General features: G+C 40.9%; 5 protein-coding genes and 2 pseudogenes across 6 annotated transcripts; 6 read left to right on the forward strand and 1 right to left on the reverse strand.

The window, feature by feature from the left end:
* The first annotated feature begins 3,962 nt into the window (after positions 1-3,962).
* Positions 3,963-4,415, forward strand: LOC121307419 (annotated as a pseudogene).
* A 1,281-nt stretch (positions 4,416-5,696) lies between these two features.
* LOC121307331 lies at positions 5,697-8,955 on the forward strand. Its single transcript, XM_041239509.1, has 3 exons — positions 5,697-6,117; positions 7,212-7,380; positions 8,448-8,955. The coding sequence occupies exons 1-3, from the start codon at positions 5,713-5,715 to the stop codon at positions 8,762-8,764; spliced, it is 891 nt and encodes a 296-aa protein (XP_041095443.1). The 5' UTR covers positions 5,697-5,712; the 3' UTR covers positions 8,765-8,955.
* Positions 6,283-7,446, reverse strand: LOC121307404 (histone H1-like). The gene has a single exon (XM_041239614.1). The coding sequence runs from the start codon at positions 7,400-7,402 to the stop codon at positions 6,779-6,781; it is 624 nt and encodes a 207-aa protein (XP_041095548.1). The 5' UTR covers positions 7,403-7,446; the 3' UTR covers positions 6,283-6,778.
* Positions 8,956-11,002: 2,047 nt separating the features above from the next.
* LOC121307391 (zinc finger protein 41 homolog) lies at positions 11,003-13,837 on the forward strand. Its single transcript, XM_041239600.1, has 2 exons — positions 11,003-11,777; positions 12,437-13,837. Exons 1-2 carry the CDS (start codon positions 11,342-11,344, stop codon positions 13,006-13,008), a joined length of 1,008 nt encoding a protein of 335 aa, XP_041095534.1. The 5' UTR covers positions 11,003-11,341; the 3' UTR covers positions 13,009-13,837.
* A 3,491-nt stretch (positions 13,838-17,328) lies between these two features.
* Positions 17,329-22,754, forward strand: LOC121307375 (zinc finger protein 397-like). Of its 2 annotated transcripts, XM_041239581.1 has the most exons (3): positions 17,329-18,069; positions 20,244-21,266; positions 21,446-22,754. In XM_041239581.1, exons 1-2 carry the CDS (start codon positions 17,505-17,507, stop codon positions 21,248-21,250), a joined length of 1,572 nt encoding a protein of 523 aa, XP_041095515.1. In that variant the 5' UTR covers positions 17,329-17,504; the 3' UTR covers positions 21,251-21,266; positions 21,446-22,754. The 2 variants fall into 2 exon arrangements, with proteins under 2 accessions (XP_041095515.1, XP_041095513.1); XM_041239579.1 differs by lacking the exon at positions 21,446-22,754 and having other exon boundaries at positions 20,244-21,362.
* Positions 22,755-24,951: 2,197 nt separating this feature from the next.
* Positions 24,952-25,392, forward strand: LOC121307418 (histone H2A-like). Its single transcript, XM_041239629.1, has one exon. The coding sequence runs from the start codon at positions 24,967-24,969 to the stop codon at positions 25,348-25,350; it is 384 nt and encodes a 127-aa protein (XP_041095563.1). The 5' UTR covers positions 24,952-24,966; the 3' UTR covers positions 25,351-25,392.
* A 589-nt stretch (positions 25,393-25,981) lies between these two features.
* Positions 25,982-26,907, forward strand: LOC121307410 (annotated as a pseudogene).
* Positions 26,908-27,005: the final 98 nt, after the last annotated feature.

The following is a 27,005-nucleotide window of genomic DNA, read 5'->3' on the forward strand; positions in this document are numbered from 1 at the left end:
CCTTCCTCCTGCACCATTCCTGGGCAAAGAGCTCCTCTTGAATGGGAGCTGATTCTGCCTTCGACCCTTCCTCAGCATGAGGGAGAGCATTTCTCTGTGCAGGACCTGTGTCAAAGAAGAGTGAAACACTGTAAAATCTACATCATAAACTGTGTTCCTTGCAGATTGCACATCCAGTAACCTGATATTATAATGCGAGGAGTGCCTCCCTCAGGGTGTTCTGTAAATACATCTCAGGATCCACCAGAATATCACAGAACTGAAATTTTACTAAAATAAACTCATATGTAGGGTCCTGCCACAAAATCTCGGTGTTCTGCACAATAACACTGCACTCAGAAACGTGTTTTCCTTTTTATCTACTAACGTGCCTTTGTCATCAGAAACAGCTTCATGTGTTTTAATTGCCGCTACTAGAAAGCTCTTCCGAGGCGATGTTAACACCACTGCTGTCATCTCCTTGTCTTTCACAAGAATGTGTGAGTAAGTGTTGCCTCTAAACTGTGTTCCATTATTGTATCACTCAACAATCATACTTAAACAATCACTAACAGAATTGCAGTTGTGTGTACCGAGTCTTAATCAGATACAATAGCATTCAATAATGTGATCAGCATGTTTGAAATGTTTGGTTGCAGTTTGGCGGCTTGCTTTATGTCCCACTTCATGGTAATAAAATACATCCTGGAAGTGAAAGGATTACAGCACAAGAGACACACAGTTCAATGCAGCCCTCTTTATCTACGCCTCCCAGGAGGATCTAGTGCAAGTGCAGCTGTATTATACTGACGAGAGAGCAGCGCCAATAGGACACAGGCAGCACTCTGTACGGGGTTTCTTATTACAGTGCAGTAAGGATCCCCTAAACGCTGCTGCCAGTAGTTTACTCCATTCCTGAAGAAAGCAACGCGGCTGTATTAAATTTCTACTCACCTTCCACTGCGTGTCTCCACTCCGCTGCCCTTGTGTGCTCCAAACTGCGCTCTCCCTGCTCCAGCTCGGGTACATGAATGATATCAAACCCAACCCCGCAGTATTGTTCACTGGTGTTCGTGAGAGATTGTGTCAAGTTCTTATCGCCAGTGCTCGTGTATTCTCCGCCCCGCATCGATTTCAACTCGCTCTCCGCTATTTCCAATCGCAATCTCACGCTTTCGAATTCGTGGTCTCTCTCGTCCAGTCTGAGGTGGAAAACTGCACATTTACTGTCCACGAACTTTGCTAATGCAGACATGACGCTCAGCACAGCCGCTTTCACTGCAGGCTCGATAGCAGAGGCGAGTTCTTCTTCCAGAAGAGACGCGGAGGATGCGCAGATGTCCATCTCTTCTTTCATTTCAGAGACGGGCCTCACTCTCCCCTCTTTCATTAATGCAAACACAGCGGCTTTTCTTCTGCTTTGGGGAAGACTGTTTATACTGGAAAACTCGCAGTCCGCTCTTCTCTTTCCAGAACGATCATCAATCGTCTTAAACACGAATAGTTGTTGATGAAGCTACTCAGCGCATGCGTGTGTCCTCTCGCCAACAAAGACCGTGTGCTTCCGTGTTATTATTGCCAGATTGTTGAGAGCAGAGAATGCAACATTGTATCAGCCAGTCTGTTACAGCGCCGGCGCCACCTACCAGACCCCTCCCACAGTTACCATGGAAACCCTGGTAGTCAGCGATCCAGACATCGATTTTCAAGAAGCCTACCAAAATATGGAAAAAAAAAAGAATTCACTATTTTAATGATGTCAATTTTTATTTTTCAAAAAATAATAATAATGAAAAAAAAGGCAAATAAGTTTTCTTTGATTTCAACTTTGTTTTAAATCACAGAAATACATAGTTTTCACGATATGTGTCAATGAAAACATCACATTACCTATACTATAGTAATACAACACTTTTTATTAGCTCTCTTTATATCTTCATAAATTCTTCTTTTAAATACTAACTCTGTACTGGTTTTGAATAGCAAGCATTTTTAAAGGTATTTTCAACTAGAAATTGTAGCTTTTGTGAACTGAAACAAAACATGCCCCGCAGCATAATCCAACAGTCAAATGTTGTTTCTGTTTTACAACCGTAGGTTTAAAAATGAAGTATTTCACTGTTTAGAATGTAATTGAATACATTAAGTTATGTATTTTTTTGTCTATCTCACATTGTGTGCAATTCTGAGTTCAGAGACATCAAAATATCCCATACAGTCTATAAATTATTATAAATGAAAGGCCATTTCCATTAATGTATTTTTATAAATAAAGAGGTTTTATTTGTTACTTTGTTATTTTCCATGCTTCAGTAGACAGGGACATATCTGCAGAAGGTAATGAGAATCTGATTATTCAGCCACTATTGCTTTCTTGTACTGTAGCTAGATTGTGCTGCCATGAGATTCGACCACACCTATCTGAATTTCCTGCACATGCAACAATGCACTTCATTTTGGCCTTTGCACTTACACAGCCAGTAAGGCACCTGCTTGCTATACATAAACAGCCTTTTGATTTATTTACATCTTTTAGCATCATGACAGTCGTTGGTTTGCCATTTACATTTACAATAATGAGTAAAATGTTTGTGAGCCTGTTTGCTTATGGCTATTTGATTAAGACCATGCAGTGCATGTTGGCGAAGTGCATTCTCTGTAGTTGCCAGGCATCTCAGATCACCTTGTTTTGTGGCAAAAACATGTACACGTAGATCGTCAAGGTTACCGTGAAAGCCTACTTGGCCAATATAGAGCACCAAAAAAATTTCTAGCAGCCGTTATAATTTCTTCAGTAACTTACAGACAATCACCTGGTTCCCCATACATGCCAAGAGCTGGAAGTCTATCTGCATTCCCAATGGTTATTTTCAGAGCTCTTCATTTTAATTTCTTGTGTGGATAGCTAACTATGTCACAACCACTAAGGATGTAGGCACTAAGGAGCACTCCACCGATTTATTGTATAGAAAACAAACAAACAAACAAACCACCAAACAAACAAAAACACTAACATTACACCCTGGAGCAAAATAGGTTTTATGGCTTAGAGTATTAGAGAAAGATAACCTCATTGTTTCATGCAATCAAGACCAAAAAACACATTACTTATATCTGACAAATAAATGAATGCACTTCTACAACTACCCGCCCCCTATAAATAACTAGCATTTGAGTGCCAGATTGACAATACTAACAATATTTATAGTGAATTGTAAGCTGGTCTACAATTTCACATTCATAAACACATTGTTTCTAATTTTGACTTCATATATGAATTAATTAATGAACCCATAATTCAGTTTATTTTTACAGGCTTCCAGATACAATGGATTCATAGGGTAGCATTTGATCATTCACTGGCCTAGATCAGCACTGATGGTAGAGCACAACTAATATATATATATATATATATATATATATATATATATATATATATATATATATATATATATATATATATATATATATATATATATATAACTAGTATTTGGCTGCCAGCGTGAGGTAACAGCAACACAATTCATACCGAACGGTGAGCTGGTATAATTGCAGCTGCCAAAACCATTACACCATATAAACAAACGGGACCGTCAACGATATCTGCTTTCTGGTTAATTGCAATGAAACCCGTAAACCGAAACTTAAGAATTGTAATTAAACTCGCGCATGCCTGTGGAGCAGCGTGGATTTAAACACTTCGAAACTGTTACACGTTGTTTGCAACTTTGTTCCAAATAAATAATTAGCGCCAAGAGGAAACAAAAGACAAACAACTGCTTGTTTCGGAGGCAAGACAAGAGAGACAATCTACAGCAGGCAGGGAAAGATACAACCAATGAGAATGCTAATTAAATACTGCCAGCCCTTATCCGAGATGTCGTTTAAACATTGTAATAAGTTTTGCAACGTTTTGTCCAGTCAATAATGAGCCAGTGTGTATAAAATACAAGGAGAGCAGACGCGCATTTATTGTTGTGATATTCTGCGCTATAGGGAAGATGTCTGGAAGAGGAAAGACCGGCGGTAAAGCCCGTGCTAAGGCAAAGACTCGCTCCTCCAGGGCCGGGCTGCAGTTTCCAGTCGGCCGTGTCCACAGGCTGCTGCGGAAGGGAGACTATGCCCAGCGTGTCGGCGCTGGAGCCCCGGACTAGCTGGCCGCTGTGCTCGAGTACCTGACTGCTGAAATCCTGGAGCTGGCCGGGAACACCGCCCGGGACAACAAGAAAACCCGAATCATCCCGCGTCACCTGCAGCTCGCTGTGCGCAACGACGAGGAGCTCAACAAGCTGATGGGAGGCGTGACCATCGCTCAGGGCGGAGTGCTGCCCAACATCCAGGCCGTGCTGCTGCCCAAGAAAACCGAGAAGCCAGCCAAGAAGTAAATCACTCGGACGCCGCTTTTAGATCTTATAAACCCCCAAAGGCTCTTTTCAGAGCCAGCCATATTTTCGATAAAAGTGCAACTAATCGTTTTCTTTTTATTGTTTGAATAATATCAAACTGAGAATTGCAGCGATGATAAGTTTGTGTGTGGTGCATGGTTACAGTGTATCTGTCTGTAGCGATATCAAACACAGGCCTTGCCACAGCGGGCGCTGCTGACATTCCCCAGGTATCTTTGGAAGGAAACACTGCGACACAGTAACAATGTACTGGCTACTTTGTCTCCAACGGAGCTACTTTGAAATGCACATCCAGCTGAGAATAACAGAATACTGAATCTACTTGTTTTACTGTTTGCGAATAATAAAGTACTGTAGTGAGAATTGCAACAATGAATACTTCCTGTGAGCAGTACAGCGCTACAGTATCTCTTCATACCCGCCACAGTGTAGAGCGGCTGCTGCTGACATTTCCCACATCAATGCCACGTTCCTTACAAGGAGACAGTTCGATACAATATCAATCCACTGGTTTACTCTGTATCTGATCGAACTACATTGAAATATGCTTCCAGTTGGAAATCCCCCTCGTGTTTTAGTTTTTATTGTGGGTATAAACACACTATCTTTATTTTCCTTGGTGGTTATTATTATTATTATTATTATTATTATTATTATTATATTATTATTATTATTATTATTATTTTGTAGCAGACACCCTTACCAGGGTGACTTACAGTTGCATTAAAAAAAAAATATCAAGAATTACAGTATAATTAAGAGCAAGATACAAAATACAATCACTTAAGTCCTAATGAGAGCAAATACAAAGCACAGTACGATTTGATGTCGGGACAGTTATGCATGATTCTGTGTATGATTTTAGTATGATTAAAAAAATGGGGCTATTTTCTTTAGAGTTCGGATACATGTTTGGATTCTTTCTATCTGTTTATCATCTATTATATCTCACCGTCCATAACTATTGCTTGTCTTTTTTTTTAAGCTTTTTTTCTGTTACAGTTTTAAACACAGGCTGCTTGATTTGAACGGAATGTATTTCTTAACACTGGGGGTTGGTAATGTGTTCCCTGAATGACTGTCTTTATTAAAAAGGCGCCAAAGACTCAGAAACAAAAACTGCTTAACAGAATGCGCGCAGAATTCAAATGTTCCAATCAATCATCGAGATTGTGCAATACAACCAATGAGGAGCATAAACCCGCCCTAAGTGTCTCACAGCCTATCCGAACAGCTCAGTTCGTTCTATATAGTCTCTGGTATCGCATGCTTGTTTCACATTGTATTTTTTTTTTTTTTTTACAGTACTGTGTAGTAGAGTTCAAAGATGGCAAGAACCAAGCAGACCGCTCGCAAGTCCACCGGTGGAAAGGCGCCCAGGAAGCAGCTCGCTACCAAGGCTGCCCGAAAGAGCGCTCCCGCTACCGGCGGCGTGAAGAAGCCTCACCGCTACAGACCCGGCACTGTGGCTCTGAGAGAGATCCGGCGCTATCAGAAATCCACCGAGCTGCTGATCCGCAAGCTGCCCTTCCAGCGGCTGGTCAGAGAAATCGCTCAGGATTTCAAGACTGATCTGCGCTTCCAGAGCTCCGCTGTCATGGCGCTGCAAGAGGCTAGCGAGGCTTACCTGGTCGGGCTCTTTGAGGACACCAACCTGTGTGCCATTCACGCCAAGAGAGTCACCATCATGCCCAAAGACATCCAGCTGGCCCGCCGCATCCGCGGAGAACGCGCTTAAACTGCAAAACCCTTAAAACACAGTGAAACCCAAAGGCTCTTTTCAGAGCCATACACTCCTCTCAATGAGTTATATTCCAATAGCTTTAAAAAAGTCTAGATGCAAGGTGCACGTTATGTAGGTTAGGTGTTCTATATTGTTTATTTTTTAGCAGTAGTACATTTTTACCAATAGTATAATGAAAGTATAGTTTGTTTCGCTTGTTCTCAAACATTATTTCTTTAAAACTAACTTGTGTAACAGTGCAGATGGATAGAGATGCAGATGGATCACATTAGTTTACTGCAAAGCTACGTCTTAGTTGGTGCTTATCTTGTCGAGAACCGAGTTCAAATCGGCATGAAGTTCAACATCTACTCTCATGTCATGGAAATTATGGTTGATCGTTGTTTACATAAAATGAACTGGCGCTTGGACAAAAACAAGGATCTGCCATCAGATACAGCGAACAACGTTAATATCCCTAGTCAATTTAATCGTGATTTATACTTACGGAGCGAATGGTTTACTTGATTACACTGAAAAACTGCGTGCTAAAACACCACATAAGTGCAACGATTATTATGCATAAAAGGGAAATCTGCTCTTTTTAGAAACATGTGTTGGCTCTGAAAAGAGCCTTTGGGTTCATTGTTTGCATCGTCGCTTTAACTGCTCACTTCTTTTTAGGAGCCGCCTTCTTCGCTGCGGGTTTGGCTGCCTTGACCACCCTTTTAGGTTTAGGCGCTGCCTTCGCTTTCTTCGGGCTCTTCTTTACGACCTTTTTAGGCTTGGCAGCCAGTTTCTTCGGACTCTTGGGCGCCTTCTTTACAGCTTTCGGTTTCTTCGCTTTCGTAGGAGCCTTCTTGGGTGTCGCTGCTTTCTTCGCTGAAACCTTTTTCGTTGTTTTCTTGACAACCGCTTTCTTTGCTGCTGGTTTCTTGGGAGCTGCCTTCTTCTTGGCCGCCTTGTCCTTGGCTTCAGCCGCCTTTTTGTTGAGCTTGAAGGAGCCCGAGGCGCCGGTGCCCTTGGTCTGTAGCAGGGTCTCCTTGGTCACCAGGCTCTTGAGGGCTCTATTGACGAGGGAGTTGTGCTTCTCCACATCGTAGCCGCCGGCCTGCAGGATCTTCTTGAGCGCCGCCACGGACAGCCCGCTGCGCTCCTTGGAGGCAGACACAGCCTTGACGATCAGCTCCGACACGCTGGGACCCGATTTCTTGGGCTTTGTGGCGGTCTTCTTCTTGGGCGCTTTAGCCGGAGCAGGGGCAGGGGCGGCTGGTGCTGGAGCAGTTTCTGCCATTTCTAGATTTTTTTAGCTATAAATAATAAAAACGCACAATACTAGTCTCTTCTGTATCAGAGAATATGAGCAGGAAAGCGGAGAGCGGAATATAATGACACGATGAGAACCGTGTAGACTCAACCGACCCGCTGGCATCATTCTCGCTGTGAACACGTCCTGGCTTGTGTTTTCTACCTGCACAAAATATACAATTTGATAGTCAAAAAAGAACAAATAAACACAAACAACAGAGGTGACCAAAAGAGAAGGGCTGTGTTTATGTTACAACTTATTCTTTAATCAGAGATTTTAATGCATTTTCAGTTGAGGTGATGAAAACTGTACTATCTTCCTGCTAAACCAAACTGCTCGCTCAGTACTTCGCTACATTTTTTAAATATAAAATAATAATTGTATTATTTAAAGTAACTGTTTGATTCGTTTCACAAACGGGAAGGCTAGTCAAGCACATTTTAATAAGTATGAAGCGTGAGGTTTGTGAAACTGGACATTTAATCCTCTTTATGTGCGGTGCGGTTAACACACTGCAGCCCACACTGCCGGAACGCCCCATTGTAATCGATTGTGAGAATTACTTTGTTCAATTGTACTACTTGTCTTTATCGTGTTGTGAGAAAAAAAGTTGTTTCTTTCCTAATATTCTGAATGGGCGTATGTGTGTTTGTGTATAAACATGTATTCAAATACAACTTTAATACGCAAGAAAATAAGTAACCATTACGTTGAAAAAACGTGAAACAACATATTTTGAAGAAGTATAATGAATCTACCCAGCTGTTTCTTCTGTCCTTGTAATATAGACATTTAAAACACCTGCACCAAGTACTGGTAAAAAAAACAATTCAATATATTAATCCCCACTCGCGTTGTTGATCAGCAACTCTATCCAGTGAATGCCAGCCAGCAGTTTCGGTGGGCGGGACTAAGATGTGCGCGCTCTTCCTTGCTGGCTTGTTTTTCAATCAGGTCCGATCTGGGTTTATATAAGAGAACCTCAGCGCATGTTTGAGTGATAGTGTTTTTGATTTTTAAATACAACGCTGCAGTATGTCTGGAAGAGGCAAAGGCGGTAAAGGACTCGGGAAAGGAGGCGCCAAGCGTCATCGCAAAGTGCTCCGTGATAACATCCAGGGCATCACCAAGCCTGCTATCCGCCGCCTGGCTCGCCGCGGAGGAGTGAAGCGAATCTCCGGGCTGATCTATGAGGAGACCCGCGGGGTGCTGAAGGTGTTCCTGGAGAATGTGATCCGGGATGCCGTCACCTACACTGAGCACGCCAAGAGAAAGACCGTCACCGCTATGGATGTGGTGTATGCGCTGAAGCGCCAGGGGCGCACTCTGTACGGGTTCGGGGGTTAAGGATTTGCATCGGCTACATTTGAACACAAAGGCTCTTTTAAGAGCCACCCACTGTGTCAAGCAAGAGTTTTAATCCATTAATTTTGCGTCGTACAAGACAATGCTTTTTGGGTTAGTGAGTTTCTTAACTCTGCATTTACTCACTCATATTTTCATACGTGTGTGTGTGTATATAGATAGATAGATTGTTGTGTGTGTCTCACATGCACACACATATATATATCTATATATATCTATATACACATACATATATATTATATATATATATATATATATATTATATATATATATATATATATATATATATATATATACACACACAAACAAATAGTTGTGTAAAACCTGTATAACAATCAAATATGCACAAATCTGTTTTCCAACATGTTTTGTTTCAAGAGTTTGCATTAATAAAACACGGATAATATGATAACAAGCTCATTTTATTGATGCGTATCTGGTCCACAGCGGAATGAAATACGATAACGCGTGATGCAGTTCAATTTTTTTTATTTATTTTTTTAAATTGAAAATGGAAACAGGCAAAATGATGTTTTCTGTTTTGTCCCCCCGGCAAGAGATACATAAAGCAGTAGACAGCACCGATCACACCACCCTGCTGCGCGATGGTAGGTCAAACAGAGATCCCAAACAGTCCTATTGGCTCACACAAAGGGAGATTTACATACATACTGACCAATCGCTCAGACCCTCGGTCCTGGGCAAGAAACTGACTGGCAGAACCGAACACAAATAACAGTACAGCCAACAGAGCCCTCTCTCATACAGAAGCACTACGGACGTTACACTCTAGGCAGTACGCTAGCATTGCCAAGACACGTAACGAGCTGACACACACACAAACCCCAATACCTAACACAAACACTCCCGCTCCTCTCCCTGCGTCCTGCCCCGAGCAGTCCAATCTGACCCGCTGTTAGTGGTACATTATTTTGAAACTTGCAGACATGTGAACTGCTACGATTTCGCCGTAGCAAACACCCTGTGTCTGCTGGGTTAGGGTCCGGCTCACTTCGACCTTGTAAAGGATTAAGTGGTTAATTATAATGGATGGATGGATATTCCCTGAATGTTTATGAAATATTTGAATACCATGTATTATTATTATTATTATTATTATTATTATTATTATTATTATTATTATTCATGGTTCTTAAATAATACTGTTTTTTACAGAGAGTTTTTTTATGGCAATTTAACTGATGTACTAAAAGCTCTGAGCCGGGTTGCTTAGTAACCAGTTTTGTGGTCCTTCAGAAACAGCTGCGCAGATGTTGCCTTGCTATGATTATCAATCGGACGTTTACATGGTTGCTTTTATCAGTTACTAAAATGGAAATCATAAATGTCACAGAATGGTCATTCATTAATAGTGTCTCAATCTCACGTCTACTGTAAATACTGCCGGACAAGACTTCTCTGAAACAAGGTGGGAGTCATGACTGCATCACTCCCATAGGCACGAAGAAACACCAACAATAAACACAATCTGACCTCCCCATTACTGTGTGTTTGTTCAAATGGCTTTTGAGGTTTAACTGGGTCGCCAGAATATGAGTGCCCAGGGAAACTGAGTCAATGGGAACATGGCATGCAGATCTAGCTGTCAGGTACACTTTCAGCATAGAGGGGAGTCTGCCCTCTTCTAACAGAGCTTGTAGAAACTGTAGGATAGTTGCTATATGGCATATAAATGGGGTGATGACCTCTGATCATAAACCAATATTGAAAATATCTCCACTTATAGGCATACAGTCCCTTCATGGATGATGCCCTAGCATTCTGCAGTGTACAGATTACAGACAGAACATTCAGGGTGCCAGTCCCATAGCTGGAGTTGGCCCGGTTTTGGGTGCCAGAAGGAGCCTCTTGTCTGGCTGAGGAGATCAAGGAGCAGTGGTATCTCCCAGGGCTGGCCTACAATGAACCTACAATGTTGCAAACTCCACTCTTAATTTTGTTTCAAAGCAATATCAGGCTACAGCATTATAAATACACGTTCTGCAAGGCGTGTGTAATTGTAGAAACGTATATAAATATTGCAATCTTTAGTGATTTAACGATATAATTCTATGTTTTGTCTATCACATACCAATCTCTTCCCCACTCGGCGGGCTGTAAGGCAGCGAGTTTCCGGTAGGTGGCACCAGCGTGTAACAGACTAGCTGCTACAATGTTATAGTCTCTGCTCTGGAGAATCTGAAAATAATAACACGGAAGTACGTAGTCGCTGTGTGTGAGAGGAGACACTAATGTAGTGCACATGCTGCGCTTAGTTTAATCAACAACTATTCGTGTTCAAGACGATTGTTGATCGTTCAGGAAGTACAACACGGAAGTAGACCGTATGTGCTTTTGAGAGGAGAAGAGACATTGTAACGGGTATTGCGAGAGTTGAAATTGACCTCGTTCCTTGTTTACAGCAGATTCCAGTCAGTAAATTACTCGAATCTGGTGTGTAAGAGAGCTGCTGATAGTTCAGTAAAGATTACATTGTGCGAGTTTTCCAGTGTAGACAGTCTTCCCCAGAACAGAAGAAAAGCCGCTGTGTTTGCATTAATGAAAGAGGGGAGAGTGAGGCCCGTCTCTGAAATGAAAGAAGAGATGGATATGCGCGCATCCTCCGCGTCTCTCCTGGAAGAAGAACTCGCCTCTGCTATCGAGCCTGCAGTGAAAGCGGCTGTGCTGAGCGTCATGTCTGCATTAGCAAAGTTCGTGGACAGTAAATGTGCAGTTTTCCACCTCAGACTGGACGAGAGAGACCACGAATTCGAAAGCGTGAGATTGCGATTGGAAATAGCGGAGAGCGAGTTGAAATCGATGCGGGGCGGAGAATACACGAGCACTGGCGATAAAAACTTTACACAATCTCTCACGAACACCAGTGAACAATACTGCGGGGTTGGGTTTGATATCATTCATGTACCCGAGCTGGAGCAGGGAGAGCGCAGTTTGGAGCACACAAGGGCAGCGGAGTGGAGACACGCAGTGGAAGGTGAGCAGATATTTCATACTGCCGCGTTGCTTTCTTCAGGAATGGAGTAAACTACTGGCAGCAGCCTTTAGGGGATCCTTACTGCACTGTAATAAGAAACCCCGTACAGAGTGCTGCCTGTGTCCTATTGGCGCTGCTCTCTCGTCAGTATAATACAGCTGCACTTGCACTAGATCCTCCTGGGAGGCGTAGATAAAGAGGGCTGCATTGAACTGTGTGTCTCTTGTGCTGTAATCCTTTCACTTCCAGGATGTATTTTATTACCATGAAGTGGGACATAAAGCAAGCCGCCAAACTGCAACCAAACATTTCAAACATGCTGATCACATTATTGAATGCTATTGTATCTGATTAAGACTCGGTACACACAACTGCAATTCTGTTAGTGATTGTTTAAGTATGATTGTTGAGTGATACAATAATGGAACACTGTTTAGAGGCAACACTTACTCACACATTCTTGTGAAAGACAAGGAGATGACAACAGTGGTGTTAACATCGCCTCGGAAGAGCTTTCTAATAGCTGCAAGTAAAACACGTGAAGCTGTTTCTGATAACAAAGGCACATTAGTTCACAATTATGCTTACTGGCTGTGTAATTTGGAATGAACAGTTTGTGATGTAGATTTGACAGTGTTTCACTCTTCTCTTTGACACAGGTCCTGCACAGAGAAATGCTGTCCCTCATGCTGAGGAAGGGTCGAAGGCAGAATCAGCTCCCATTCAAGTGGAGCTCTTTGCCCAGGAATGGTGTAGGAGTCCAAAGCAGGCTACAGAGCTGACATCTATTGAAGGGAAGGAGGAGGAGGAACCTGCACTAGATCCTGTCCACATTAATGAAGAGATCCCTGGAATTGAACCGGTCATCATTAAAGAGGAGGTTCTTGAACGTGAATCTGACCCCATTGAAGAGGGGGGTTTTGACCACTTTGACAGACGGCAGCAAATTCACACAGGACAGAAACTGCATCTTTGCCTTGTATGTGGGAAGAGTCTCAGTACATCAACGGAGCTGAAAAGACACCACCGAATTCACACAGGGGAAAGACCCTACTGCTGCTCTGAATGTGGAAAGAGTTTCAATACCTCTACAGATCTGAAAAGACACCGTCGTATTCACACAGGAGAGAAGCCATATTGCTGCACTCAGTGTGGGAAGAGTTTCAAACGGTTACACCATCTTAAAACACACCAGCAAATTCACTATCGAAATAAACCTGTTTCACTGTAGTGGGTGTGAGAAGATCAGGTAGGAAATCTGGTGTCACACCTTCGGGTTCACACAGGGGAGCAGTTGACTCACTGCGCTCAATAAGAGAGATTTTATTTTCCGCTCTCAGTTGAAAAAGCACACAGTATCCAGACACTTCGCTAGGAGCAGCAGCATTACTGAAAAATATAAAAATTTAAAACTCTGAAATTAGTAAATGCATGTGACTAAAAAAGCAGAAATGCTAAACAAAAATGAAACTGAAATTTACAGGATCGCTCTGTGATTGTTGCGTTTCTGATTTTGTCATTATTAAAAAACAAACAAAAATAAAACCTGTTCTGTTTTGTGGCAAGGTGCCCCGCCCCTGTGTGTATTTTTTGTGTTTTATGTTGTATGTAGTGTGTACATTTTGGTGTTTATGTATAATGTACACGGATTATAATGTGGGTTATGTGCACAGGTGATATAAAGTGTAATTTGTAGTTAGACTTGAGGATGGCACAAATCACTTCACGTGCAAATTAAAAGAGTATTTCTATAGAAGCACGGGAAGGGCACAAATTAATTCACATGCTGATATACCGAGATTCCAGTTGAATGATTGATTAGCAATCGAGTCTCGGTACAGCTGCATAAAAACAGCATGTTTTTACTCACTTGGGGTTGTGTGTTTGTGACTGGAGGACGGATGGAGTTAAGAGAGTAAGATTTCTAGAAAATAACAATTGCTATTTCGTGCTGGAAGCTCCAGCTCTGTAATTGATTAGTGTTCATCCACTTTGTTTGTCTGTCTGTTTACTTTGGCCAATGAGACGTTTTGTTTGTTCAGTCTGTGTTTTCTGTTTTGTTAACATTTTTATTTACAATAAACTGGTGCAAGCAAGCGTCTTCATCATTTTACCTCCAGTACTGTGTGTGTTTCTTTCTGGCCTGATGTCACCACTCAGCCAGCTGTCTCATATGGTTTTACATGTCAATATATGAAACAGTAACTCAAATACTCAAGTATTCTGAAATGTTGAGATTAACATGTCACACTCTTTACTTAAGACAGGGGTTGGATGTGAGCATGGAGCATTTCTCTTCATTCCCTGGCTGCGGTGTAAATATCTAATAATAATATGAAGTCTGAAATTACTGGCTTTCTTTTTTTATCTGGTTATTTTTAATGTATTCTTCTGCTTATACTACTACTACTACTTACATATTTGGCTTCCAAATTAATTTACATGATCTGCTACCCTGATGATTGTAGCATTTTTTAAATTTTGGATGCCCAAACTTTACGTATCTCAAGACGCTTAACAGAAAACAACGGTTCACGACATTAACAATAAAACTGCAAAAAAAAGTATGAAAAGAGTAACACAACTCTAGTATATAAAAATAAAAACAGTAAAAACAGATAAACAGTTCAATAAAAATGACAGTCAGATAAAAAATGGAAGCAGTAGATCATAACAATTGCAATGTTTGAGGCATCTCTTAGGTCCAGGGAGAGTGTTCCACCTGTGTTCTACAGTACAGTCCACAGCACAGGTGCCCTATAACTCAACGCTCTACCACCTGTGTGATTTTCTTGAAAGCCCTTGGGACAGTAAGCAGCCCAGCATCCTGGGATCAGAGAGGCCGCCCAGCAATAGAAGGAGCTAAAAGATCCCTAAAGTATGACGGGGGCAGGTCATTTAGGGCTTTATATGTTAGAGTAGAAGTTTAAAATCTATCCTAGACCACACTGGGAGCCAATGTAGGGCTGGTAGCAGGGGGAATTTATGTATTTATTTATTCTTTTGGTTTGTTTTGTTAAAACCCTAGCCGCAGCACTTTGTAGAAGCTGCAATCAGGGTAAAACATAGCTTGAGATACCTGTAAACAATACTTTGCAATAAATCAAGCCTAGATGATGCTCTTAGCATCCAACAGCAAAAGAAAGCATCTTACTTTAACAATATTTGTAAGGTGAAAAGATTACGCTTTGGTGACATTCCTAACATGCAGTTTGAATGAAAGATCTGGGTCAAAAATGACACTTAACTTCCTCATTTCAGCTTTCTGTGAGTAAGAGAAGCTGTCCATTGGAAAAACACATGGATTTGTATAGTTAGTTCACTCTTGGATTCCAAAAGAATTAACTTTGTTTTATCTGAATTTAACAGTAAAAAGTTGTCTGCTATCCAATGCAGGATACAAGTACACAAAACAAAAATTGTTGTCTCTCATTCCTGTATAATGTATTTAAACACAGATAATGCAAACACATAGATAATGTTGTTGTTGATTCATTGATAAGTACCAAATATACCTCAATATGGCACGCAGACTGTTTACGTTACAGATAATAAAGTTAAACATACAATTCTTAACACAGCATTAGTACTTATGTTTGTAAATATTATAAAATATACAGATACAATATGTTATCTGAAACTTTAATTCATTTCCAGAAAAATATAGGTGTATGGTATTATAAATTATAAATAGAATAAAATGGTTCTACAAAACATCTTTGTTTTTAGACTTGTCTAATTTACTTCTTAAAAACTGCACTGGGAAAGGGGGTTATGTATTTCAATTCAGGGAATTCAAGTGGGACAGTTATTACTTTACAGTAGAAGCTTAACTAAAAGAAAAAGAAAAAATACAGAAAGAAAAGGTGCCTTGTTGGGTGAGACTGCGACTTAAAAGCAATAGTACCTGAGACCACCCAGCCATCAGGATTTCCACCCTAAAACATGATAGTTACAAAGTCTGACCGAATAGTTTGGCCAGTGGTTTGTTGTCTAGATTTGTAAAAAATTTTTTCCCCACCTCCCCCCCCCCCCCCGTCAACTGTCAAAAGTTGCACTGATTACACTAATAACAATATAGTTTTTCATCAAAAAGCTCTAAATGCTAATATGACATTATGGTCATCGTAAAGCATCTCGAAAACTAAATACTCACTTCTAAATCTTTTAGTAATCATTTTTGTACTTACTTTAGTATAAATACATGTTAATTATGGCATAATTGTTGGTTTTTTACCGTTTATGTGAACGAAAAGACACACTTTTGCCCATTGTCCCATTGGAAATAGTGATATTTTGAAATATCACTGTCCTGGTCACAAAAGCAAAGTTTGTGGGGAATAATAGCCATTTTCTATACTTTTGAGGCATAAGCAATTAGGAAATAACACTTACTACCCAGGAACAAAAATTGTGTTACAAAGTGTTATTTATTTATTTAAATCTTAGTATCACAGCGACAAGGCACAATAGTTTACAACAGTTTGTCGTTACTATATTTTACAGGTTTACTGCATAACTTTACTCCATGAAGTCGATGTGAATGTGTTCTTGCATACGGGGGTATGTTTGCATTCAGCAGCTGCGTGACGTGTTTAATGCGTGTGCGACCAGTAATTGGGGGAGTTGAGAGCTGAGACAGAGTTCATCAAACGTGTTCTTGTTCTTGAATACCTGTTATTAAATACAACAGTTACATTCAATAACGGATTGTTGCCTTTTTTTATGTAAAGAAGAACTGCACATATTGTATGGATGTGTTAACATGAATATGCGTCTGGGCGGATCTTAGGAATGACATTTACTCGGGGCGAAACCTACTCTACTTTGGAGTGGACGCTAGACTAGATAATGCATGTTTAAATGTTGTATTGCAGGTCTAAAATTAATATTATATTTACTCATCTTATGCCTCGTCTCGAGCAGGTACAGTAATCCCTTTCAAAATACAGCGCACGTGTCATTCACAAAGCTTTCAAAAGTACGGAGAAGCCATGAAAACCAAACTTCACACCTTGAAGGGACGAGCTTGTCAAAAAGAGTCCTTACAAAAATGTGTCCTTTTTATGAGGTGATTTTGGTGAAATCGGGGCATTGTATTTTGTTTATAATAACTGAATATATATACTTATTTGAAGTGTGTAACACATACACTATAAACAGACATACAGTAAGCGCCGCTCTCTCAGGACAGCCTGAGAAACCACGAAAGAGTAAGTGGAAGATTTCATTTTAATGTTGGAGATGATAATAATAATAATAATAATAATAATAATAATAATAATAATAATAATAATAATAATAATAATAATAATCTTGTTCGCATTGATTTTGCGTTTTACAAAATATGTCTTGACGCTCTCGGCCTTGTGAGCGTTTTGCTATGCTGCTCGAAGGGTCAGGAAGTTTGGTCACCCACGCATATGCACACGGTACCTTTGGGAGGTATCCGGTAGGTGGCGCCAGCGCTGTAACAAAGCGACTGCTACATTGTTACAGTGTCTGTAAATAATAACACGGAAGTAGGTAGTCCTTGTGTTTGAGAGGAGAAACATGGCTACTATAGTTTAAGAGCTGAACTTGTTCACAGGCTCGGCTTAGTTTAATCAGCAACTATTCGTGTTCAAGACGATTGCTGAGAGTTCTGTAAAGAGAAGAGCAGACTGCGAGTTTTCCAGTATAAACAGTCTTCCCCAGAGCAGAAGAAAAGCCGCTGTGTTTGCATTAATGAAAGAGGGGAGAGTGAGGCCCGTCTCTGAAATGAAAGAAGAGATGGATATGCGCGCATCCTCCGCGTCTCTCCTGGAAGAAGAACTCGCCTCTGCTATCGAGCCTGCAGTGAAAGCGGCTGTGCTGAGCGTCATGTCTGCATTAGCAAAGTTCGTGGACAGTAAATGTGCAGTTTTCCACCTCAGACTGGACGAGAGAGACCACGAATTCGAAAGCGTGAGATTGCGATTGGAAATAGCGGAGAGCGAGTTGAACGCGATGCGGGGCGGAGAATACACGAGCACTGGCGATAAAAACTTTACGCAATCTCTCACCAGCACTAAAACACTATACCCCGGGAGCGACAGTATTGTTGCTCACGGGCTGCCAGCCACTACACGCGATTACTCCACTCTACCAGCTCAGCCAGTCCGGGAGCCGGAGCCTGCAGTCCACACCGCACTGAAAAACTCCCGGGTTTTAATCCACGACGATGGAAGGTATTCCAAACAGGACCTGCTGATGCGAGGCGATGAACAGATGGGCCACACAAGCACAGCGGGGTGGAGAAGAGCAGTGGAAGGTAAGACAATCGTATTTCAATCTGTCAGCGCAAACTGTTCTGTTCCCAATAGGGTGTTGCCCTATAATTGCCAATATCTTGGTGTCTTTGATGATCCTATTTTCTCCTCTTTCAATGTAGTCAAAGAATGTAACGATAAAGCCATCTCACATGTACATTGGTAGCCCACGGTGTTTTATTGCCTAGTTCCCCCACTCAGGCAAGTTGCTAGCGAATTATGTAAATTTATGGAAACTAAAAATGTAAACTTGTGGAAACTATAATGAGATCCAAAATGGGAAATAATTTGGTAACAGTATCCTGGGAGATGGTCAGCATGGTTTTATGAAAGGGGGATCGTGTCTAACCTGCTTGATTTTTTTGAGGATGCAACATCGATAATGGATAATTGCAAAGCACATGACATGGTTTATTTAGATTTCCAGAAAGCTTTTGACAAAGTCCCGTATAAAAGATTAATTCTCAGACTGAATGCAGTAGGGATTCAAGGAAACACATGTACATGGATTAGGGACTGGTTAACATGTGTAACCAGTGGAGTACCACAGGGAGCAGTATTAGGTCCTCCGCTGTGCCTAATCTACATTAATGACTTAGAATCCGATACAGTAAGCAAATTTGTTAAATCATGAGATTTCAGAAGTCAAGATCACGTTCTTCTGTCTTAATCTCACATAATTTCCAGCAGAAAGGCCGCACAAAATATGCACACCCCCAACAGACACACAAACACACAAAATCTACATTTATGGACTACTTCAACACTAGAACCACTACAGTTATACTCATACCTCCCACCCATAACAACCACCCGATCGGTATGTTATCAACCATTGAATGGATGTTATCAATATTTCTTAGTCCGATTTTTATGACTTAGTACCAGCAGGTCATTATCAGCCATTGGCTGCAACCTGATCTCACAGCAAAAACTGGTTACGTCATGGTAACGTTTTCCCCAGGCTCTCAACCGTAATTTTACGTAATGTGCACCAACTGAAAAGTTTTATTTAAGCACATCATATCAAACACCTGCACTGTCGAAACGCTGTATATATGAACGATTAAACATAAAAGGGATTATTTTCTATCTTGCCACATATAAAGCACTACTTCAAAAGATCCAAAATAAAAACATGGCTTGTAAAAGATGACTCTAGCGTTAAAGCTATTTAACTTTTAGATGTTCCACAACCACACACACATATATCAATTCTAAGGAGTAAAACCTGTACTAACTATACTAAATTATATTTTTTATAAAATTGTGTGTGTGTTCGAAAGGTAACCAGACAAACAAGCAGCTTGCGCTACAACACATGAATTAGTTTCTCTTATTAAATGTTTTGATCTTCATGGCAGCGCATGAAGATCTCCTCAGAATATTCACAATTGTTGTTTTCTTACTTGGTAAGCAGGCACAGACCTTTAAATATCCTCTCACCTAAATGACTATGAGCTGAGGAATCTGCATTGGTACGGCCGTTCTTTTTCCCTAAATCAGAACTGCATAGCAATGAATTTCCTGAAAAATAAGGCAAACACATTGTGAGGAAAAATGTCATGACTTGTACATGTAAACACCACCAATGTTGACTCAAGCGATTTTTTTCGGCTTGAAACAAGGACCAGGGGTCACAAGTGGAGATTAGATAAAGGGGCATTCAGAACAGAAAATACTAGGCACTTTTATACACAGAGAATCGTGAGGGTCTGGAATCAACTCCCTAGTAATGTTGTTGAAGCTGACACACTTGGATCCTTCAAGAAGCTGCTTGATGAGATTTTGGGATAAATAGGCTACTAACAACCAAACGAGCAAGATGGGCCGAATGGCCTCCTCTCGTTTGAAAACTTTCTATGGTCTTATTTTTTATGTCTTCAATAGATATTTGCCTCCACTTAAAATATATACGAAATGTTTAAATTACAAATCTGCCCTACTAGTGCAGTGGTACCCCAGATATGATCAAATTACTACCAGTGATGAATGACTGTGTCACGATTGTTCTTCATTTTTCCGCCAAAATAGTTTGTGCAAGAGTGACAGCTCAGCATCTGAGGGGCCAATTCAACACTCTGCACACCCACTAACCTGTCAATATAATGTGAGATCTGGAATGAACACAGTTTATGATGTAGATTTTACAGTGTTTCACTCTTCTTTGACACAGGTCCTGCACAGAGAAATGCTCTCCCTCCTGCTGAGGAAGGGTCGAAGGCAGAATCAGCTCCCATTCAAGAGGAGCTCTTTGCCCAGGAATGGTGCAGGAGTCCAAAGCAGGGTACAGAGCTGACATCTATTGAAGGGAAGGAGGAGGAGGAACCTGCACTAGATCCTGAGCACATTAATGAAGAGATCCCTGGAATTGAACCGGTCATCATTAAAGAGGAGGTTCCTGAACTTGAATCTGACCCCGTTGAAGAGGGGGGTTCAGACCACTTTGACAGACGGCAGCAAATTCACACAGGAGAGAAACTGCATCTTTGCCTTGTATGTGGGAAGAGTCTCAGTACATCAACGGAGCTGAAAAGACACCACCGAATTCACACAGGAGAAAGGCCGTACTGCTGCTCTGAATGTGGAAAGAGTTTCAATACCTCTACAGATCTGAAAAGACACCGTCGCTTTCATACAGGAGAGAAGTTACACCATCTTAAAACACACCAGCAAATTCACTATGGAAAGAAACTGTTTCACTGTAATGTATGTGAGAAGAGTTTCACTCAGTTAGGAACCCTGAAATTGCATCAGAGAATTCACACAGGAGGGAAGCTGTATCACTGCACTGACTGCACAAAGGATTTCAATACAGCAGCAGAGCTCAAGATACACCAGCGATCTCACACAGGAGAGAAACCGTATCACTGCACTGAGTGTCAGAAGAGTTTCAAACAAGTATCACACCTCAAAGCCCACCAGCGAATTCACACAGGAGAGAAACCTTATAGCTGCACTGAGTGTGAAAAGAGTTTCAAACAAATATCCCACCTTAAATCCCACCAGCGAATTCACACCGGAGAGAAGCCATATAGCTGTGAATACTGTGGGAAGAGATTCAATCGGGCAGGAAATCTGATGTCACACCTTCGGGTTCACACAGGGAAGCAGTCGACTTGTGACAACCGCCCCATATGTGCTGCAATAAACGCAGCCTCTGCTTTATTCTTAAATGAATAGCAGTAAGCCTGGCCAGGTCAGCTCGATTTCTGATATTCAAGTTTAAAGTTTCAAACTTGTTCTGTGACTTTTTTTTATTAAGATTGCCTAGTTTTTTAAAGAAACTCTCCAGGCATTGATTTAAATGCATAAAATAATTCAATATTTTGAAACTGTGCCTTAACTGTTTTTTTTTTTTTTTTTTTTTTTTTTTAGTGTGCTGGTTTGTAGAAGTTTTCTAGTTCTGCTATGCATTTTTTCCCTGGTATGTTCTTCATTTTTGACCCTTTTGGCTGCCCGTATTAGGGGGCGGTGCTTATTACCCTTTGCAGGCCAGTTCAAAAAGAGAACCAGCTCGGTAACAAGAGGATGCTTTTTCTCTCTCCGATTCACCTTGCCATTCTTATTTTTATTAGAACTTTTGGTAGATGAGGAGTTTCATTTTGTTAGTCTGTCTTTTAAAGGCATTTCTATTCATTTGTTCAGCAGTATTTTATTTTGCTATTTGAGTCTTCTGCTGTGTTTAGATTTTGCTATGTGCACAGCCAAGCTAACTAACTGTTTCTTTTTTCTGTATTGTGTGTTTTTTTTTTCTTCTTGGTTATTTTGTGACTTTTCTTGGGCTGTTTTGGAGCCTTGTTCTGTTGCTGAGGAATACCATTTGTCTGGACTTATAAAACTACATAGTTTAAAGGAATTTGAAGGAAAGACCTCTACACAGTGGATTACAAACAACATTTGGGTGAGATCAAACCTTTTTTGTTTCATTTTTGTATTTGCAGTTTTTCTTGAATGGCCATTTTGTTTTTTCACTGGATTCTTTATTTTTGGAGTATTTCATGAAATCGTTTTGGATTTGTTTTGTTTTTCATGAAGGAGACTGAACTGTGGTTAGATTATAATTAACCGTTTTCTGCTACCAACTGAACTATGGTTAAATTATATTTTAATTAACCTTATCTACTTACCTTTTATTGGCAATTGCTGGTTAAACCAATTTACACTTTACGCATTGTGTGCTTCTGCTTTGCAAGTGTTGCTAGTGTTTGCTGTTATACTGTTTAATGTGTTCTATGCTCATATGGTTCTTGCATCACTTTCATGTTCTAGACTTACTTCCATAAACACTTCTTTGGGCTAAGCATACTTCTCAGGTCCCCTTTAAATCCCTCTCTAACGCTGTAATTTATTACTTAGTGATTCCCAAAAATTTGAATGTTTGCTTATGGATTCAGTATACGCATATGATCTATGTGTCAAGTAGGGATACTAAGGAAGTTTGTTACAGACTAACTGCACTAAATGAGAGAGATTTTATTTTCCACTCCCTGTTGAAAATGCATACAATATCCAGACACTTCACTAGGAGTAGCAGCACTGTACCTTCATCACAAGAGGACTCAGTCTAGTGGAAACTGAGAGTATACAAGACCCTGAGATGCAATTGGACTTTTTGATCCCTTTCTCAAACTGATCTTATCATCTTCTGATCCTTGATTGTCTGAGTTATTAAAATGAAAATCCTGGGAAAGACTTGTCTGATTTTTTTGCATGGATGTATATTATATTTTCATGAATACAAGCTTAGTATAATTCATACTTACAGAGCCTGTCTGTCAGATTCCTGTTGTTCAACAATGCAGAGATCAGAAAGCTCAATCACACAAATTGAAGCCCAATTAAAAACGGTTCTATTTTTTTTTTTTTTTTTTTTTGTGGTGTTCCAATCTCCTCCTCGTTAAGAACTGGCTAACGTTTTAATGTTCAAGTGATCTCACAAGTGCTGTGGTGCCCCATTATGTTTAGGAATATATAATGTCTTGCGCTGGGGCTTTGATGACCTAGTTTATCACACTCGGGCCCCTTGCTCACTAAATATCTTGGTATCTCTGAATAGATCACTGCTAGCAATGCAGAATGACTGTGTTCTTCATTTTACCCAAAAACATGTTTTGTAATGATGACAGCCAAGAATACCATCTGCAGAATTCCTTATAATTAAGAAAAGGTTGTCTGTCATTGCTGTATAATGTATTTAAATGCAGATATTGCAAACACCTATGTTGTTGTCAATTCACTGATATGTACTAAATATACCTCACTATGGCACACTGTTGATATTACCTATAGGAAGCTTGGTGGTCCAGTGGTTAAAGTAGAGGGCTTCTTACCAGGAGGATCTGTGTGTGACCTTGCGCAAGTCACCTAACCTCCTTGTATTACAGTTGTATTTGTGCAGGAGTAAGTTCATGATAATCATTTTATATATAATTTGAAAAAGGAAAACTGCCATGCAGCAAAATCAAAAAGAAAAAGGGACTAGGTAAATAAAATGTGAATAATTTATTTTAACAACCAATTATATCCGGACGTTTGGGACTACAATTCCTTCTTTGGCTGGATGGAAAAGGCAAAATAACCTGGCATTAAAAATAAACACACAGCATGTCCTCCAGATGAGACGTAAAACCGAGGTCCTACTGTAATTTACTCTGTAGCATACTTCACCTAGTCTAAATGACATTATTATTATCATCATCAGACACAGTACAATTTGTAACACATTAGTATTCCAGGCTTATGACATTATAGATTCTAAATAGAATAAAATAGTTATGCAGTACAATTTTTTTTTTTTTAGGACTCAATTTATTTAATTTACTTCCTAAAGACTGCACTGGGAAAGGGGTAATTTTAAATCAATTCAGGGAATCCAAGTGTGACAGATATTACTTTACAGTAGCAGCTTAAATTCAATTTTCATGTCCTGTTCATTCCCAGGAAGGGAATGGAAAGTGTTCATAAATTCTTTACATTTTCATACTGATAATCTCAGAGAGTTGTGCAAAGGAAACAGCCTCCTGAACCCCAGCACTGCGTACCCTTCTGTGCTCTACACTGCAGCAGAAAACACATGCTGTTGGCTGTCCAGTTTGTTTAACTACATCTAGCTTCAGCAGCCATCAAGCTGAAGGAAATACGCTGATTGGGAAACTCGGGTTTCCATTGTGGTTTCAAACAACAGTTTTTTTTACAATTTGCATAATTTTAATTTTTCAAAACCTGGGTTGAATACAAATGCATTCAATGTGAAGCAAATACTTGTAAATCTTAGAAATGTAAATGCGTGCACCTCATTTGCATTTAAATACAAATGTAAATGACAATACATTTGACAGGTTATTGAAATCGAGCAAAAATGCATTCTGTAAAATGCAAATACTTTGCAAACAGGTTCAAATGCCCGTGCAAATGCAGTGCAATTGAACGCAGCCCTGGAAATGACAATAGTATTATAATGGAAAGAGATAATAATCAACGCCAAAAAAGAAGTAAAATATCAAGCATATTATAACATTTACATTAACAGAAGTAAACAGAAATCTAAACTGTAAACTAAAACCTAGGAGTTAAATAAACTCGAACATGACTGCGGCAGTGTGGTTTAAAACACATCTAAACGGTTACATTTTCTTACACTGTTTTCCAATTTTAAAATGAGCGCCAAGAGGTTACAAAATACAAAGCAGGAGAACAGCGCCAAACCAGAAACGGGGGAGGATACAGCCAATCAGAGACAGACAAATAAACTTATGTCTGCCCTCATCCAATGTGACGTCTTTAAGATTATAATAAATTTTGCACCGTTTTGTCCAATCACGAATTAGTCAGTGTGTATAAAAGAGCAGGAGAGGAGACGCACATTTATTGTTGTGATATTCTGAACTACAGTGAAGATGTCTGGAAGAGGAAAGACCGGCGGTAAAGCCCGTGCTAAAGCAAAGACTCGCTCCTCCAGGGCCGGGCTGCAGTTTCCAGTCGGCCGTGTCCACAGGCTGCTGCGGAAGGGAAACTATGCCCAGCGTGTCGGCGCTGGAGCCCCGGTCTATCTGGCCGCTGTGCTCGAGTACCTGACTGCTGAAATCCTGGAGCTGGCCGGGAACGCCGCCCGGGACAACAAGAAAACCCGAATCATCCCGCGTCACCTGCAGCTCGCTGTGCGCAACGACGAGGAGCTCAACAAGCTGATGGGAGGCGTGACCATCGCTCAGGGCGGAGTGCTGCCCAACATCCAGGCCGTGCTGCTGCCCAAGAAAACCGAGAAGCCAGCCAAGAAGTAAATCACTCGGACGCCGCGTTTAGATCTTCTAAACCCCCAAAGGCTCTTTTCAGAGCCAGCCACATTTTCTATAAAAGCGCAGTCTTTTTTATTTAACTGAATAACATTTAACAGTGATAATTGCAGCAATGAATAGTTTGTGTGTGGTGGTGCAGCGTTACCAGTATCTGCAGCGATATCAAACACAGGCCTTGCCACAGTGTTGCTGACATTCCCCACGTTCCATGGAAGGAAACACTGCGACACAGTAACAATGTACTGGCTTACTACTTTGCAATGTACATCCACTGAAAACAGCAGAATTATTGAATCTGCTTGTTTTACTGTTTGCGAATAATACTAAGTATTGTAGTGAGAATTGCAACAATGAATACTTCGTGTGAGCAGTACAGCGTTACAGTATCTCTTCATACCCGCCACAGTGTAGAGCGGGTGCTGCTGACATTCCCCACATCAATGCCACGTTCCTTACAAGGAGACAGTTCGATACAATATCAATCCACTGGTTTACTCTGTCTCTGATCGAACTACATTGAAATATGCTTCCAGTTGGAAATCCACCCTCCGTGTTTTAGTTTTTATTGCGGGTCTATACACAAGCAATCTTGAGTCCATAAGATTGTCGAATCAGGAAATTGTGTTTTACGCTTATTTTCCTTGGTTATTTTTCCTATAATTATATTTTTAAAGAGATTTTCTGTATGTATTGGTTTTTAAATATTGCTTGTCTATTGTTAAGTGTTTTAACCTTCTCGTTTTAAACACAGGCTGCTTGATTTGAATGGAATGTATTTCTTAACACTGGGGGTTGGTAATGTGTTCCCTGAATGACTGTATTTATTAAAAAGGCGCCAACGACTCAGAAACAAAAACTGCTTAACAGAATGCGCGCAGAATTCAAATGTTCCAATCAATCATCGAGATTGTGCAATACAACCAATGAGGAGCATAAACCCGCCCTAAGTGTCTCATACCCTATCAGAGCAGCTCAGCTCCTCTATATAGTCTCTGGTATCGGCTGCTTGTATCATATTGTATAATTGCTTATACTGTGTAGAAGAGCTTGAAGATGGCAAGAACCAAGCAGACGGCTCGCAAGTCCACCGGTGGAAAGGCGCCCAGGAAGCAGCTCGCTACCAAGGCTGCCCCTCACCGCTACAGACCCGGCACTGTGGCTCTGAGAGACACAAACACATTTCCGCCGCTATCCTAAATCCACCCTGAAAGAGCGCTCCCGCTACCGGCGGCGTGAAGAAGCCTCACCGCTACAGACCCGGCACTGTGGCTCTGAGAGAGATCCGCCGCTATCAGAAATCCACCGAGCTGCTGATCCGCAAGCTGCCCTTCCAGCGGCTGGTCAGAGAAATCGCTCAGGATTTCAAGACTGATCTGCGCTTCCAGAGCTCCGCTGTCATGGCGCTGCAAGAGGCTAGCGAGGCTTACCTGGTCGGGCTCTTTGAGGACACCAACCTGTGTGCCATTCACGCCAAGAGAGTCACCATCATGCCCAAAGACATCCAGCTGGCCCGCCGCATCCGCGGAGAACGCGCTTAAACTGCAAAACCCTTAAAACACAGTGAAACCCAAAGGCTCTTTTCAGAGCCACCCACTCCTCTCAATGAGTTATATTCCAATAACAAATGTAGCTGTGTTGTG

Source organism: Polyodon spathula, chromosome 55 (genome assembly GCF_017654505.1).
Source record: "Polyodon spathula isolate WHYD16114869_AA chromosome 55, ASM1765450v1, whole genome shotgun sequence".
Taxonomy (NCBI): Eukaryota; Metazoa; Chordata; class Actinopteri; order Acipenseriformes; family Polyodontidae; genus Polyodon; species Polyodon spathula.

Bases quoted from the DNA above. Each gene is read 5' to 3' on its own strand.
- LOC121307391 (XM_041239600.1), top strand. From the start codon at position 11,342: ATGAAAGAGGGGAGAGTGAGGCCCGTCTCTGAAATGAAAGAAGAGATG. The intron at 11,778-12,436 runs GTGAGCAGATAT...TCTTTGACACAG, and splicing joins GTGGAGACACGCAGTGGAAG to GTCCTGCACAGAGAAATGCT.
- LOC121307331 (XM_041239509.1), top strand. From the start codon at position 5,713: ATGGCAAGAACCAAGCAGACCGCTCGCAAGTCCACCGGTGGAAAGGCG. The intron at 6,118-7,211 runs GCTTAAACTGCA...TCCACATCGTAG, and splicing joins GCCGCATCCGCGGAGAACGC to CCGCCGGCCTGCAGGATCTT. The intron at 7,381-8,447 runs GTGCTGGAGCAG...AAATACAACGCT, and splicing joins AGCAGGGGCAGGGGCGGCTG to GCAGTATGTCTGGAAGAGGC.
- LOC121307418 (XM_041239629.1), top strand. From the start codon at position 24,967: ATGTCTGGAAGAGGAAAGACCGGCGGTAAAGCCCGTGCTAAAGCAAAG.
- LOC121307404 (XM_041239614.1), bottom strand. From the start codon at position 7,402: ATGGCAGAAACTGCTCCAGCACCAGCCGCCCCTGCCCCTGCTCCGGCT.
- LOC121307375 (XM_041239581.1), top strand. From the start codon at position 17,505: ATGAAAGAGGGGAGAGTGAGGCCCGTCTCTGAAATGAAAGAAGAGATG. The intron at 18,070-20,243 runs GTAAGACAATCG...TCTTTGACACAG, and splicing joins GTGGAGAAGAGCAGTGGAAG to GTCCTGCACAGAGAAATGCT.